The sequence below is a fragment of the Coregonus lavaretus genome (assembly GCF_964263955.1).
Source record: "Coregonus lavaretus genome assembly, chromosome: 30".
Taxonomy (NCBI): Eukaryota; Metazoa; Chordata; class Actinopteri; order Salmoniformes; family Salmonidae; genus Coregonus; species Coregonus lavaretus.
In genome coordinates this window covers 4,921,071-4,935,998 of record NC_140017.1, presented here as the reverse complement: position 1 = coordinate 4,935,998, position 14,928 = coordinate 4,921,071, and the positions used below count along the sequence as shown (strand labels likewise).

Below are 14,928 nucleotides of genomic sequence, written 5' to 3'. Positions count from 1 at the left end.
TCCCAGACTTCCTGACGTGCCGACCCCAGGTGGTGAGGGTAGGCAACAACACCTCCGCCACACTGATCCTCAACACGGGCCCCCCCACAGGGGTGTGTGCTCAGTTTGCTGATGACACGGCAGTGGTAGGCCTGATAACCAACAATGACAAACTACAGGGAGGAGGTTAGAGCCCTGGTGGAGTGGTGATAATAACCTAACCCTCAATGTAAAAAAAAAAAAAAGAAGGAAAAAAAAGGAGCTGATCGTGGACTACAGGAGACAGCAGAGGGAGCATGCCCCCATCCACTCAACGGGGCCGCAGTGGAGAGGGTCAAAAGCTTCAAGTTCCTTGGCGTGCACATCGCCGAGTTCCTGAAATGGTTCCACCACCGACACCGTGGTGAAGAAGGCACAACAGCTCTTCTACAACCTCAGGTGGCTGAAGAAATTCAGCATGGCCCCTAAGACCCTCACGCACTTCTACAAATGCATAATTGAGAGCATTCTGTCGGGCTGCATCACCGCCTCGTACGCATGGTTCTCCAGAGGGTGGTGCGGTCAGTCCAACGTATCACCGGGGACAGGCTGCCTGCCCTTCAGGACATTTACAGCACTCTGTGTTAAAGGAAGGCCAAGAAGATCATCAACGACCTCAGCCACCCGAGCCACGGTCTGTTCACTCTGCTACCTTCTGGCAGACTGAGACGGTACAGATTGTTGAACAGCCATCACTAGCCAAATACCTGCCCGGTACTCTGCCCTTCACCTTGAGACTAATGCCCCATGTACAGTGGGGGAAAAAAGTATTTAGTCAGCCACCAATTGTGCAAGTTCTCCCACTTAAAAAGATGAGAGAGGCCTCTAATTTTCATCATAGGTACACGTCAACTATGACAGACAAATTGAGGAAAAGAAATCCAGAAAATCACATTGTAGGATTTTTAATTAATTTATTTGCAAATTAAGGTGGAAAATAAGTATTTGGTCACCTACAAACAAGCAAGATTTCTGGCTCTCACAGACCTGTAACTTCTTCTTTAAGAGGCTCCTCTGTCCTCCACTCGTTACCTGTATTAATGGCACCTGTTTGAACTTGTTATCAGTATAAAAGACACCTGTCCACAACCTCAAACAGTCACACTCCAAACTCCACTATGGCCAAGACCAAAGAGCTGTCAAAGGACACCAGAAACAAAATTGTAGACCTGCACCAGGCTGGGAAGACGGAATCTGCAATAGGTAAGCAGCTTGGTTTGAAGAAATCAACTGTGGGAGCAATTATTAGGAAATGGAAGACATACAAGACCACTGATAATCTCCCTCGATCTGGGGCTCCACGCAAGATCTCACCCCGTGGGGTCAAAATGATCACAAGAACGGTGAGCAAAAATCCCAGAACCACACGGGGGGACCTAGTGAATGACCTGCAGAGAGCTGGGACCAAAGTAACAAAGCCTACCATCAGTAACACACTACGCCGCCAGGGACTCAAAATCCTGCAGTGCCAGACGTGTCCCCCTGCTTAAGCCAGTACATGTCCAGGCCCGTCTGAAGTTTGCTAGAGTGCATTTGGATGATCCAGAAGAGGATTGGGAGAATGTCATATGGTCAGATGAAACCAAAATAGAACTTTTTGGTAAAAACTCAACTCGTCGTGTTTGGAGGACAAAGAATGCTGAGTTGCATCCAAAGAACACCATACCTACTGTGAAGCATTGGGGTGGAAACATCATGCTTTGGGGCTGTTGTTCTGCAAAGGGACCAGGACGACTGATCTGTGTAAAGGAAAGAATGAATGGGGCCATGTATCGTGAGATTTTGAGTGAAAACCTCCTTCCATCAGCAAGGGCATTGAAGATGAAACGTGGCTGGGTCTTTCAGCATGACAATGATCCCAAACACACCGCCCGGGCAACGAAGGAGTGGCTTCCTAAGAAGCATTTCAAGGTCCTGGAGTGGCCTAGCCAGTCTCCAGATCTCAACCCCATAGAAAATCTTTGGAGGGAGTTGAATGTCCGTGTTGCCCAGCGACAGCCCCAAAACATCACTGCTCTAGAGGAGATCTGCATGGATGAATGGGCCAAAATACCAGCAACAGTGTGTGAAAACCTTGTGAAGACTTACAGAAAACGTTTGACCTGTGTCATTGCCAACAAAGGGTATATAACAAAGTATTGAGAAACTTTTGTTATTGACCAAATACTTATTTTCCACCATCATTTGCAAATAAATTCATAAAAAATCCTACAATGTGATTTTCTGGATTTTTTTCTTCTCATTTTGTCTGTCATAGTTGACGTGTACCGATGATGAAAATTACAGGCCTCTCTCATCTTTTTAAGTGGGAGAACTTGCACAATTGGTGGCTGACTAAATACTTTTTTCCCCCACTGTATATAGAGTCATTGAATGCTGGCCACCTCATATTCTGTTTATATACTGTTGTTTACTCACTCTATGTATATACTGTATTCTCGACATAACCTATCCTAATATATCTAGCTACTACTGTACACACCATTTTCTTTCCAAATTATACACACCATGTATTTATATTCTGGATTCTGACACATGCTGACACTAATATGTCTACCCCTGGATTGTTAATTGGACCAGTTCTGTTATTTCTTGATTTCTTGTTTAGATTTTTAGATTATTTGTTTATTTGTATTGTATTTGCAAGACATTCTACTGCACTGTTGGAGCTAGAAACATAAGCATTTCGCTCTACCTGCTATAACACCTGCAAATCTGTGTACACGACCAATAAAGTTTGATTTGATTTGACAAAAGGAATAGGGTGCCATTTGGAACGCATCCACTGAACGGCTGTTTTCTATTATAATTATCAGCCTATCTGTAACATTGATAATACATTAAACACACTCGTAAACACTGATATTACATGTTAACACACTGATTACACTGGAATATGTGTGTGTGTGTGTTTGTTGACCTTGCTCTTGCCTCCCCCTGTGTGTTGTCTCCTCTACGCTCCAAGTATTGATGTGTTTATTGATGTGTTAATGGATGGTCTATGTGACTGCACATTTATTGATGGCCACATGTGTGATGAATGTGGTGCAACCAAGACTGATTTCTTACTTTTGCTGTGATATTTTTGTGTGATTTGTGTGTAGCTACTGCATGACTTTGCTTCTGGCATATGTAAGCTAATGATCATGTAGCATGATGACCATCCTCCGCTCCATCCGTCATCCCTCCCTCTGTCCATCCATCCATCCATCCATCCATCCATCCATCCATCCATCCATCCATCCGCTGCTCTACATTCTCTGTGATTACTGGCTGTAGTAGAATCAGTGACCTGACCGCTAAGAAATCTGCTCATTGAGATAGCATTAGCTGGTCTGGTTAGGCCAAGCATTTAGCACAATTCACATGTTAATCTCTGTCACCACATACAGTAGCTACTGTATTAGCAACAAGCAAACTAGCTTGCATTTACTAAAGCTCTCTGACCCTTGCTTCCAACTAATGCTCTCTATAGCCCTTAAAATACTTACAACCTAACGGCAACGTCAACCTAACATTGGAAAAATCTTTTTTTCTCTCTATCTAACGGCAATAACCCCGCTACTTCGCTGTGGCTGCATCCCATACTGAAATGACCCCCTCCTCTTTCTGCTTGGCTTGATGGCTTTAGCCCACCTGAGCCCATTTGTATCAAGCGTTTCAGAGTAAGAGTGCTGATCTAGGATCAGGACCCCCGCTGTCCATAATAATCTGATTCATTATGATCTAAAAGTCTAAACTGATCCAAGATCAGCACTCCTACTCTGAGACGCATGATAAATACGGGCCTTAATGTTCATTTCGACAACGAGGAGGAAGAGTATGATGATGATGATGATGGTGGTGGTGTGACTTAACGCTGGTGTCATTGGCTTGTGAACAGGAAGCTAGCAGCCGCGGTAAAGCTGGCCCAGGCCACCCAGAACAATGGCACCCTGAAGGGCTCTAACCATTCCGCCCAGTCCTCCTCGGGCCTGCTCCCTCAATGGTAAACACACAGTCGCCACCTGGGGGCCCTCCACACAGGGAGCAGGGTGAAGTTTCCCCTACACCCTGATCTTGGATCAGTTTAACATTTGCCCCACTGTTGGTTAAGGTTAGGATTGGAGGCAGGGTAGCTGATCCTAGATCTGTACATAGGGGAAACTTCACCTCATAGCTCCACACAGCGTCCGACATGAACTCACACACATATGTACACTTTTCATACTACTGAGCTGAGCTGAGCCGAGCTGTACTCCGCTGGCCTGGTTACGCATCCACTGTAGTTGCTGGAACCGTGCTGGAGAGGACAATGTGAAAAGAAAATATCAGAACAGTACAATATAGTCCAGGTTGGTACGATAGTGTGAAAAAGGTAATAATATATATATTTGTAATTAATTATAATTATTAATTATAATTAGGTGGGTAATACATCATAAAACACTGAGCTGTGTAGAGTAGTTCAGAAAATCGCAATTTATTTGTGAATCGGACTACAGGTTGTTATGCAGATCAAATAAGGATCACTGGACTTACAGTAATACTAGAAACAGTATTTACAGTGCCTATAGAAAGTCTATACCCCCTTGAACATTTTTCACATTTTTGTTACGTTACAAAGTGGGATTGAAATGGATTTAATTGTAATTTTGTCATTGATCTACACAAAATACTCCATAATGTTAAAGTGAAAAGGAAATTCTATACATTTTTACAAATGAATAACAATTAAATAACTAAAATATAGTCGTTGCATAAGTATTCACCCACTTTGTTTAGGCAAACCTAAATTAGTTCAGAAGTCAAATTTGGCTTAACAAATCACATAATAACTTATATGGACTCACTCTGTGTGAAATAATAGGGGTTGACATGATTTTTGAATGACTACCCCTTCCTCTGTCCCCCATACATACAATATCTGTAAGGTCCTTCAGTCAAGTATTGAATTTCAAGCACAGATCTTTAAGCATGGTCAAGTTAATAATTATGCTGTGGATGATGTGTTAAAGTTCAAGAGTTCAATGGCTGTGATGGGAGAAAACTGAGGATGGATCAACAACATAGTAGTGACTCCACAATAATGATCTAAATTACAGAGTGAAAAGAAGAATACAAATATACAGAATACAAATATTCCAAAACATGCATATACTGTATGTATGCAACAAGGCACTAAAGTAATACTGAAAACCCAACACAACACATCACTGAGTAACTGCCTCCTTATATTCAAGCATGGTGGTGGCTGCATCATGGTATATGTATGCTTGCCATTGGCAAAGACTGTGGAGTTTTTCAGGAGGAAAAGAAACGGGATGGAGCTAAGCACAGGCAAAATCCTAGAAGAAAACCTGCTTCAGTCTGCTTTACACCAGACACTGACTGGGAGAGGAATTCACTTTCAGCAGGACAATATCCTACAACACAAAGCCAAATCTACATTGAAGTTGCTTACCAAGAAGACAGTGAATGTTCCTGAGTGGCGAAGTTGACGTTTTTACTTAAATCTGCTTGAAAATCTGTGGCAAGACTTGAAAATTGCTGTCTAGCCATGATCCCCAACACCTTGACAGAGCTTGAATAATTTTTTAAAGAATAATGGGAAGTACATTACAGGTGTGCAAAGCTCTTATGAATCTTATGAAGACTCACAGCTGTAACCGTTGCCAAAGGTGTTTCCAACATGTGTTGACTGAGGGTGGTGAATACTTATCTAATCAAGGTATAGTAGTGTTTTATTTGTCATTAATCAATTTTAAATGTTGTAATTTTTCTTCCACTTTGACATTAGAGTATTTTGTGTAGATTGTTGAAAAAAAAGGAACATTAAAGCCATTTTAATCCCACTTTGTAACGCAACAAAATGTGAAAGAAGTTCAAGGGGGTGTAGACTTTCTATAGGCACTGTATGTAACAGTAGCTAGGTGTCTTTAACATGGAGTTGAGTGATAGAGGTAGAAAGGAGCTATTCTGTTCCACTTTATTTAGAACTTGACTTTTTTGTCCAGTAAGATATACAAAAAATGTCCATTAAACTATACTTTTTTTGTCCAGTAAACTATACATTTTTTGTCCAGTAAACTATAAGTAGGACTTAAACCAGCTGAGTTTGTGTACACCATTTGTCCTGTTATGCGTTTAGTTCATCATTGCTGCTCATCAGTGTCATCTTCACGGTCATGAACAAGTGACCATCCATGGTGGACATTGTGAGTGTGTCATGTGACACAGTGTGGCGGCCACTCTGTTCTCCCAGCATGCCCCTCAGTGTCTACCATACGTGTGGTGTGGTGTAATTGGCTAGTCCTTTGTCTGCATATCCTCCCCCATTAAAAATAGAATCCCTGTCTTAACAGCAATCCCTTTTAACTATGTGGTTGCATTAACCTGTATGTTGTCACGTTACAGGTGATAATGTTTTCTTAGACATTTTCACACACTTAGGACCAATCCCAAATGGACCCCTGGACCCTACGCCCTATGCACTTGTGGATGCACTTTATACCAATCACATCCTCTCAGATCACAAGTGCATAGGTCGTAGGGTCTAGGGGTCCATTTGGGATTGGACCACAGTGCAGAATTACAGGCTGTTTTCAAGGCGGAGTGAATATATCGGGCGTCGTGTTCACAAAACGCAAAATATTGTGAAACAGATTAAATGAGCGTTCTTATTGGACAAGTTCACAGAGGTATCTCCTTCGTTTCAAACCGCTTTCACCTGTTTCATCACTGCTGAACACCACTCTGACTTGCGAGGTTGAGAGTTATATGTGTTGACCCTCTGACGTCTAACCCCTGACCGTCTGGTCACCAGGATGCTGTCAGGACAGGACGGCCATCGGCACGCCCGCTCCCAGACTATGCCCATCATCCGGGCCAAGAACGCCCTGACCAACCCCAAGCTGCTGCAGATGATGGAGACAGGTAATGTCCCCTCGAGTACGCCCACCTCACCCAGCACCGCTGGGCACTGCCACCCCGGTCCCATTTTAAAACTGTTTAGTTCACATCAATGTGTTTAGTTAGTTAGTTAGTTAGTTTGCTTTTGTTGTCCTAGGCCAATAGCTTTTTACTCTTACCAACCGTCAATAGTGCTATTTCTCAGCTATAACAGTGCTAAGTAACGTTGCTTAGCTATTACAGTTCTGTCTGGCAGTGCTAGGGTTAGGGTTTTGTGTTGTTGCTAGCTGTGCTGCTGTATCATTGCCCCTTTCCTGTCCTTCCCTCAGATGGGAACATCCCAGAGGGTGACCACCTGAGCCCGACGGACATCGAGGCCAATCTGTCCACCGAGGTGGCCCTCATCGTACTGGATGTCCTGGGCCTCTTTGTCCATCACCACAAGGTCAGACAACAACACTGACCACTGTCTGAATGGTCAAACACTGATTTCTACAACCTAGAGACCTGCTACGGTTGCTCAATTCTGGTAACGTTCCTAAAATTCCCAGGTTTCCCAGGAATCCCAATTGGAAGATTCCTGGAGTCACTAGGGAATAAACAGGAAATCTGGGAGTCCTCCAACCGGGATTTCTGGGAATTGTGGGGGAATTTTGCAATCCTAGACCGGTCATTCATGAGAGCCTATTTTAATATGCCACTGCCACCTTGTGGTTATTACTAAGAACTACAGTGACTTTTCCGCCTGGAATCCACACTAAATATCGCTCTGTTTCACTATTCACTATTGTTTCACTTCACTGAATCCGAGATATTCAGTTTGTATTCCAAGCTAGTGATTTTATCTTCTGTTGTTCTTGTAGGTTACTGTGCACTCCTCAAGCCTCAAGTTGGCTGTCCCTCAATTCCTACAATTGCTATACTCTGTAAAGCAACCCAGACATGCTGTTTTGTCTGTGTTTTGACCGTACCCATTTGTAATTCATATTATGTCTGCTTCCCAAATGGCAACATTTTCTCTATATAGTGCACTACTTTTGGCAAGAGCCCTATAGGCCCTGGTCAAAAATAGTGCACTATATAGGGTACCCTTGTCCCCAGACCCAATTGGTACCGCAGAGCTGGCTGGTGGACGAGATTAGGAATAGGGTGCCATTTGGGAAGCACATATGTTGATTGTTATTCGTTCTCTCCCACAGAAACAGTTACTGCAGGACGAGGGTCAGAACCTGCTGATGAAGAAGGTGTTCGACACCTACCTCTTGTTCTTCCAGATCAATCAGTCCACCAGCACCCTGAGACACGTCATCACTGCCCTGCGCCTCTTCATACAGAAGGTCTGTGCACTAGCTGATAGCTCTCACACACATACACATGTGCACACACACTTTCTGACTTTATGGACACAATGTATTCATAGTACATTACTGATGCTGAGCTCTCTCTCTCATTCTCTCTCTCTCCTTGTCTCTCTCTCTCTCTCTCTCTCTCTCTCTCTCTCTCTCTCTTACTCCCTATTTGTCTCTCTCTTTTTCTCTCTTTCTTCCTCCTTACCCCCCCCCCCGTCTCTTCTCTCTTTCTCTCTGTCTCCTTCCTTACGCCCTCTCTCTCTCTCTCTCTCTAGTTCCCCTCTGCGTTCTTCCAGGGTAAAGCGGACCTGTGTAGCTGCCTGTGCTACGAGATCCTGAAGTGTTGTAACCACCGCTCCAGCTCCACCCAGACTGAGGCCTCCGCACTCCTCTACTTCTTAATGAGGAAAAACTTTGAGTTCACCAAGGGAAAGTCCATCGTCCGCTCCCACTTACAGGTCAGTCAGTGGAGGTGGAGAGATGTGTGTGTGGGGTGTGGGTCTCGGTGTGGGGGTGGGGGTGGGTGGGTGGGTAAGGGTGGGTGTGTGTGCCAGAGCTTTCTTTATTTTTAATGTTTTGAACACAGGGCCTGGATAGAGAACAGGCCAGGATGTTTCTATGGCTGTGTTTACCTCTGAAACACACTGTTTAGCAGCCGATCAGAGACCCAGAGACCACACACACACACACACGTCGCCACACTGTTTCAGAGCGGTTGTGATTAGCATCATCTTCACTCTCTTTCCCTCTCTCTCCTCTCCTCTCTCTTCTCCATCCTTTCAGTTGATCAAGGCAGTGAGTCAGCTGATAGCGGATGCTGGCATCGGGGGCTCACGCTTCCAACAGTCTCTGGCCATCATCAATAACTTTGCCAACGGAGACGCTCCTCTCAAGGTGAGAACAGGGACTGGACTGAGAATTGTGCTGAGTAGAATTGCAAGAAATTAACTCAAAAACTAAAAAGTTTGCAAGAAATTAGTTATAAAATTGCTAAATCTTCTCTACGCCCCATGGCAAAATGTGTAGAATTGCAGCAAACTAGCTTTAAAACAGCAAAATGTTCTCTCCGCCTCATGGCAAAATGTGAAGAATTGCAGGAAATCTGCTGTAAAACTGCACAAAATCTAATTATATTTGTCACATGCTTCATAAACAACAGGTTTAGACTAACAGTGAAATGCTTTCTTACGGGCCCTTCCCAACAATACAAAGAGAAAAAACTGGAAAAATTGAAAGATAATAACACGAGGAATAAAAACACAATGAGGAACGATAACTTGGCTATATACACAGGGTAGCAGTACCGAGTCGAGTCGATGTGCAGGGGTACGAGGTAAGAGGTAGATAGTGTATGTACATATAGGTAGGCAACAGGATAGATAATAAACAGTAACAGTAGCGTATGTGATGAGTCAAAAGAGTTAGTGCAGTAGCAGAGAGAACAGTCTATGACTTGCCTATATGGCATATAGTGTGGCATTTGGGAGTCTAATTCCTCAACATTTAGTGTTGAGGAATTAGAGAGTTAGTGATTCCTCTCTTAGCTCCTTCTAGTGACTAATAATGTTTGTATATGCTGCGATTTATGTCATGTCATTTACATTGTGTCTGTAACTGAGCCTCACAGAAGCCAAAAACCCTTTGTCCATGTTTACCACTAAAAGAACAATAAACCTTTATGAACTGGGATGTCAACGTGTACGATCCATCCGCACTCCCAGAACACACTGTTCCCTGCCGAGGTGAAAGACTTGACCAAGCGGATCCGCACGGTGCTGATGGCCACGTCCCAGATGAAGGAGCACGAGAAGGACCCGGAGATGCTGGTGGACCTGCAATACAGCCTGGCCAACTCCTACGCCAGCACGCCCGAGCTCCGGCGGACCTGGCTGGAGAGCATGGCTAAGATACACGTCCGCAACGGAGACCTCTCCGAGGTACAGTAGGCCTGGGTTACTGGGATAACAATGGGTTATGTTATGTAATGTTATGTTATGTATAGGGTACAGAGATATGTACAGTGGGTATGATATGTAGTCACCCCCCCTTGGATTTTGTAAAATTCTGTTGCTTTACAAAGTGGGATTGAAATGAATTTAATTTAGATTTTTTGTCATAGATCTACACAAAATACTCCATAACGTCAAAGTGAACAGAGAATTCTACAAATGTTTACAAATGAATACAAATTAAATAACTAAAATATAGTTGTGGCATAAGTATTCACTGAACAAAAATATAAATGCAACATGTAACAATTTCAAATATTTTACTGAGTTATAGTTCATATAAGGAAGTCAGTCAATTTAAATAAATTCATTAGGCCCTAATCTATGGATTTCACAATACTGGGAATACAGATATGCACCTGTTGTTCACCAATATCTTAAATATAAGTAGGGGCGTGGATCAGAAAACCAGTCAGTATCTGGTGTGACGACCATTTGCCTAATGATCAGGCTGTTGATTGTAGCCTGTGGAATATTGTCCCACTCCTCTTCAATGGCTGTGCGAAGTTGCTGGATATTGGCGGGAACTGGAACACGCTGTTGTACACGTCGATCCAGAGCATCCTAAACGTGCTCAATGGGTGACATGTCTGGTGAGTATGCAGGCTGGGACATTTTCAGCATCCAGGAATTGTGTACAGATCCTTGCGACATGGGGCCATGCATTATCATGCTGAAACATGAGGTGATGGCGGCGGATGATTGGCACGACAATGGGCCTCAGGATCTTGTCACGGTATCTCTGTGCATTCAAATTGCCATCGATAAAATGCAATTTGTGTTCGTTGTCCGTAGCTTATGCCTGCCCATACAATAACCCAACCGCCACCATGGGGCACTCTGTTAACAACGTTGACATCAGCAAACCGCTTGCCCACACAAGACCCTGGTGAGGACGACGAGCATGCAGATGAGCTTCCCTGAGACGGTTTTGACAGTTTGTGCAGAAATTCTTTGATTGTGCAAACCCACAATTTCATCAGCTGTCCGGGTGGCTGGTCTCCGATGATACCGCAGGTGAAGAAGCTGGATGTGGAGGTCCTGGGCTGGCGTGGTTCACGTGATCTGCAGTTGTGAGGCCAGTTGGACGTACTGCCAAATTCTCTAAAACGACGTTGGTGGCTTATGGTAGAGAAATGAACATAAAATTATCTGGCAACAGCTCTGGTGGACATTCCTGCAATCGGCATGCCAATTGCATGCTCCCTCAAAACTTGAGACATCTGTGACAAAACTGCACATTTTAGAGTGGCCTTTTATTGTCCCCAGCACAAGGTACACCTGTGTAATGATCATGCTGTTTAATCAGCTTCTTGATATGCCACACCTGTCAGGTGGATGGATTATCCTGGCAAAGGAGAAATGCTCACTAACAGTGATGTAAACGAATTTGTGCACAACATTTGTGAGAAATAAGCTTTTTGTGCGTATGGAAAGATTTTGGGATCTTTTATTTCAGCCCATGAAACATGGGACCAAAACTTTACATGTTGCGTTTATATTTTTGTTCAGTGTAGTTCAGTTACATGGACTCACTCTGTGTGAAATAATAGGAATTTACATCATTTTTGAATGACTACCCCTTCCTCTGTCCCCCATACATACAACATCTGTAAGGTCCCTCAGTCAAGTATTGCATTCAACTACAAAGACCAGGTAGGTTTTCGAAAGCCTCATAAAGAAGATGGATAACAATAATAAATCAGACATTGAATATCTCTTCATGCATGGTCAAGTTAATAATCGATTATATATTAAACCACCCAGACACAACAAAGATACAGTTGTCCGACTGAACTGAGCTGCAGGACAGGATGGAAACTGCTCAGGGATGTCACCATGAGGCCATTGGTGATTTTAAAACAGCTACAGAGTTCAATGGCTGTGATGGGAGAAAAAACTGAGGATGGATCAACAATTTTGTAGTTATTCCACAATAATGACCTAAATGAGTGAAAAGAAGAATACAAATATACAGAATACAAATATTCCAAAACATGCATCCAGTATGCAACAAGGCACTAAAGTTATACTGCATGAAAACATGGCAAAGGAATACACTTTTTGGCCTAAATGCAAAGCCTTTTAATTGGGGCAAATCCAACACAACACATCAGTAAGTAACTGGCTCCTTATTTTCAAGAATGGTGGTGGCTTCATCATGGTATGGGGATGCTCGACATCGGAAAAGACTGGCCAGTTATTCAGGATGAAAATAAACGGGAGCTAAACACAGGCATAATCCTAGAGGAAACCCTGCTTCAGTCTGCTTTCCATCAGACACTGGGAGACAAATTCACCTTTCAGCAGGACAATAAGCTACAACACAAGGCCAAATCTACACTGGGGTTGCTTACCAAGAAGACAGTGAATATGCCAAGTTACATTTTTGACTTAAATCTGCTTAAATCTATGGAAAGACTTGAACATTGCTGTGTTGCCATGACCCCCAACACCTTGACAAGAGCTTGAAGAATTTGGAAAATTGTAATGGGCAAATATTGCACAATCCAGGTGTGGAAAGCTCTTAGAGACTTACCCAAGAAGACTCACAACTGTGATCACTGCCAAAGGTGTTTCTAACATGTATTGACTCAGAGGGGTGAATACTGATCTAATCAAGGAATATTAGTGTTTAATTTTTCATAACATTTTAAGAATTTTTTTTTTTAAATCCCTACTTTCACATTAACAAGTATTTTGTGTAGATCGTCGCCCAAAAACTGGCAAGTAAATCAATTTTAAGCCCTGTTGTGGAAATTACCACCAGGGACACCTGAAGTCAATATTAAATGAATCATTCTTTATTATCAGCAAGCTGGAGAGGTTCCAACAAACGTAATGCGCCATAGTACACGTCGGTCGGGAGCTCTGTCTGGGCAGTCCCGTTAGTTCTCTTATATACTGCTTACAAGTATTCATTATTCATAATTAATTCATCATTAACTTTTGGTTCAAGCATGTGACCGACCAATACCTCACGAGGCTTCTTCTCTCCAAGCTGAGACCTTGAAACTGAGATATCCCTTTCCGTTCTCAAAGCAAAGATCTGGGCGTACTGTCAAATTGCTTATACTGATAGTGAGGATTCCACCCAGGCACGATCAATCAGTCACTTGCATGAACCCAGTCGAATTGGTTATTAGAAAAGCACAAACATAAAATGTTCCTTCACAGCCCACTTTGTAACACAATAAAATGTGAAGAAATCTAAGGGGGGAGTGAATACTTATGATACCCACTGTACCATCCCACCTCTGACACCAATGCATCATTTTTAGGGGGTAATTCAAACTTCTTGAGACTGCCACAGTGATAGTGTTCAGAGCATCTCAGAGTAGGAGTGCTGATCTAGAATCATCTCCCCCCTGTCCATGTAATCTTATTCATTGTGATCTAAAAGTCGAAACTGATCCTAGATCAAATCAAATCAAACTTTATTTGTCACATGCGCCGAATACAACAGGTCTGTAGACCTTACCGTGACATGCTTACTTACAAGCCCTTAACCAACATTGCAGTTCAAGAAAGAGTAACGAAAATATTGACCAAATAAACTAAAGTAGAAAATAATAAAAAGTGACACAATAAAATAACAATAACGAGGCTATATACAGGGGGTACCGGTACTGAGCCAATGTGCGGGGGTACAGGTTAGTCGAGGTAATTTGTACATGTAGGTAGGGGAAAAGTGACTATGTATAGATAATAGACAGCGAGTAGCAGCAGCGTAAAAATAAATGGAGGGGGGGGTCAATGTAAATAGTCCGGGTGGCCATTTAATGAATTGTTCAGCAGTCTTATGGCTTGGGGGTAGAAGCTGTTAAGGAGCCTTTTGGTCCTTGACTTGGCGCTCCGGTACCGCTTGCTGTGCGGTAGCAGAGAGAACAGTCTATGACTTGGGTGACTGGAGTCTTTGACCATTTATGGGGCTTTCCTCTGACACCGCCTAGTATATAGGTCCTGGATGGCAGGAAGCTTGGCCCCAGTGATGTACTGGGCCGTACGCACTACCCTCTGTAGCGCCTTAAGGTCAGATGCCGAGCAGTTGCCATACCAGGCGGTGATGCAACCATTCAGGATGCTCTCGATGGTGCAGCTGTACAACTTTTTGAGGATCTGGGGACCCATGCCAAATCTTTTCAGTCTCCTGAGGGGGAAAAGGTGTTGTCGTGCCCTCTTCACGACTGTCTTGGTGTGTTTGGACCATGATAGTTTGTTGGTTGTTGGTGACACCAAGGAACTTGAAACTCTCAACCCGCTCCACTACAGCCCCGACGATGTTAATGGGGGACCTGTTCGGCCCGCCTTTTCCTGTAGTCCACGATCAGCACTCCTACTGTGAGACGCCTAGTTAATGATGTGATGGTATCTGTGATTAAACTGTTCACCTTTCCTCCTGTTCCTCTGTCCATCAGGCGGCCATGTGTTACATCCACATCTCAGCCCTGATCGCTGAGTCCCTCAAGAGGAGAGGTGAGCAAAGCCCGGTGGGCCGCAACATGGCAGTGCTGCCAACAAGCTTCTGCAGTGTGTGTGTGTGTGTGTGTATGTGTGTTTGTGTTTATGTGTGTGCGTGGGTGTGCTCTCTAGCGTGTGCATGTGTGTGTGTGGAGAACCTCTAACCTCTGCTTGTGAGTCTTCTGGCCACCTCTGGCCAT

The 14,928-nt window shown here is 43.6% G+C and overlaps 1 protein-coding gene across 1 annotated transcript in view; it reads left to right on the top strand.

Moving 5' to 3' along the window:
* The window catches only part of LOC311105907 (dedicator of cytokinesis protein 10-like), a 98,688-nt gene that overhangs the window by 63,696 nt on the left and 20,064 nt on the right, over positions 1–14,928 (top strand). Inside the window, 8 exon segments of the mRNA XM_084148136.1 lie at positions 3,902–4,006; positions 6,824–6,933; positions 7,239–7,354; positions 8,109–8,246; positions 8,534–8,716; positions 9,042–9,152; positions 9,980–10,195; positions 14,686–14,743. Coding sequence (XP_084004262.1) covers positions 3,902–4,006; positions 6,824–6,933; positions 7,239–7,354; positions 8,109–8,246; positions 8,534–8,716; positions 9,042–9,152; positions 9,980–10,195; positions 14,686–14,743 — 1,037 coding nt within the window.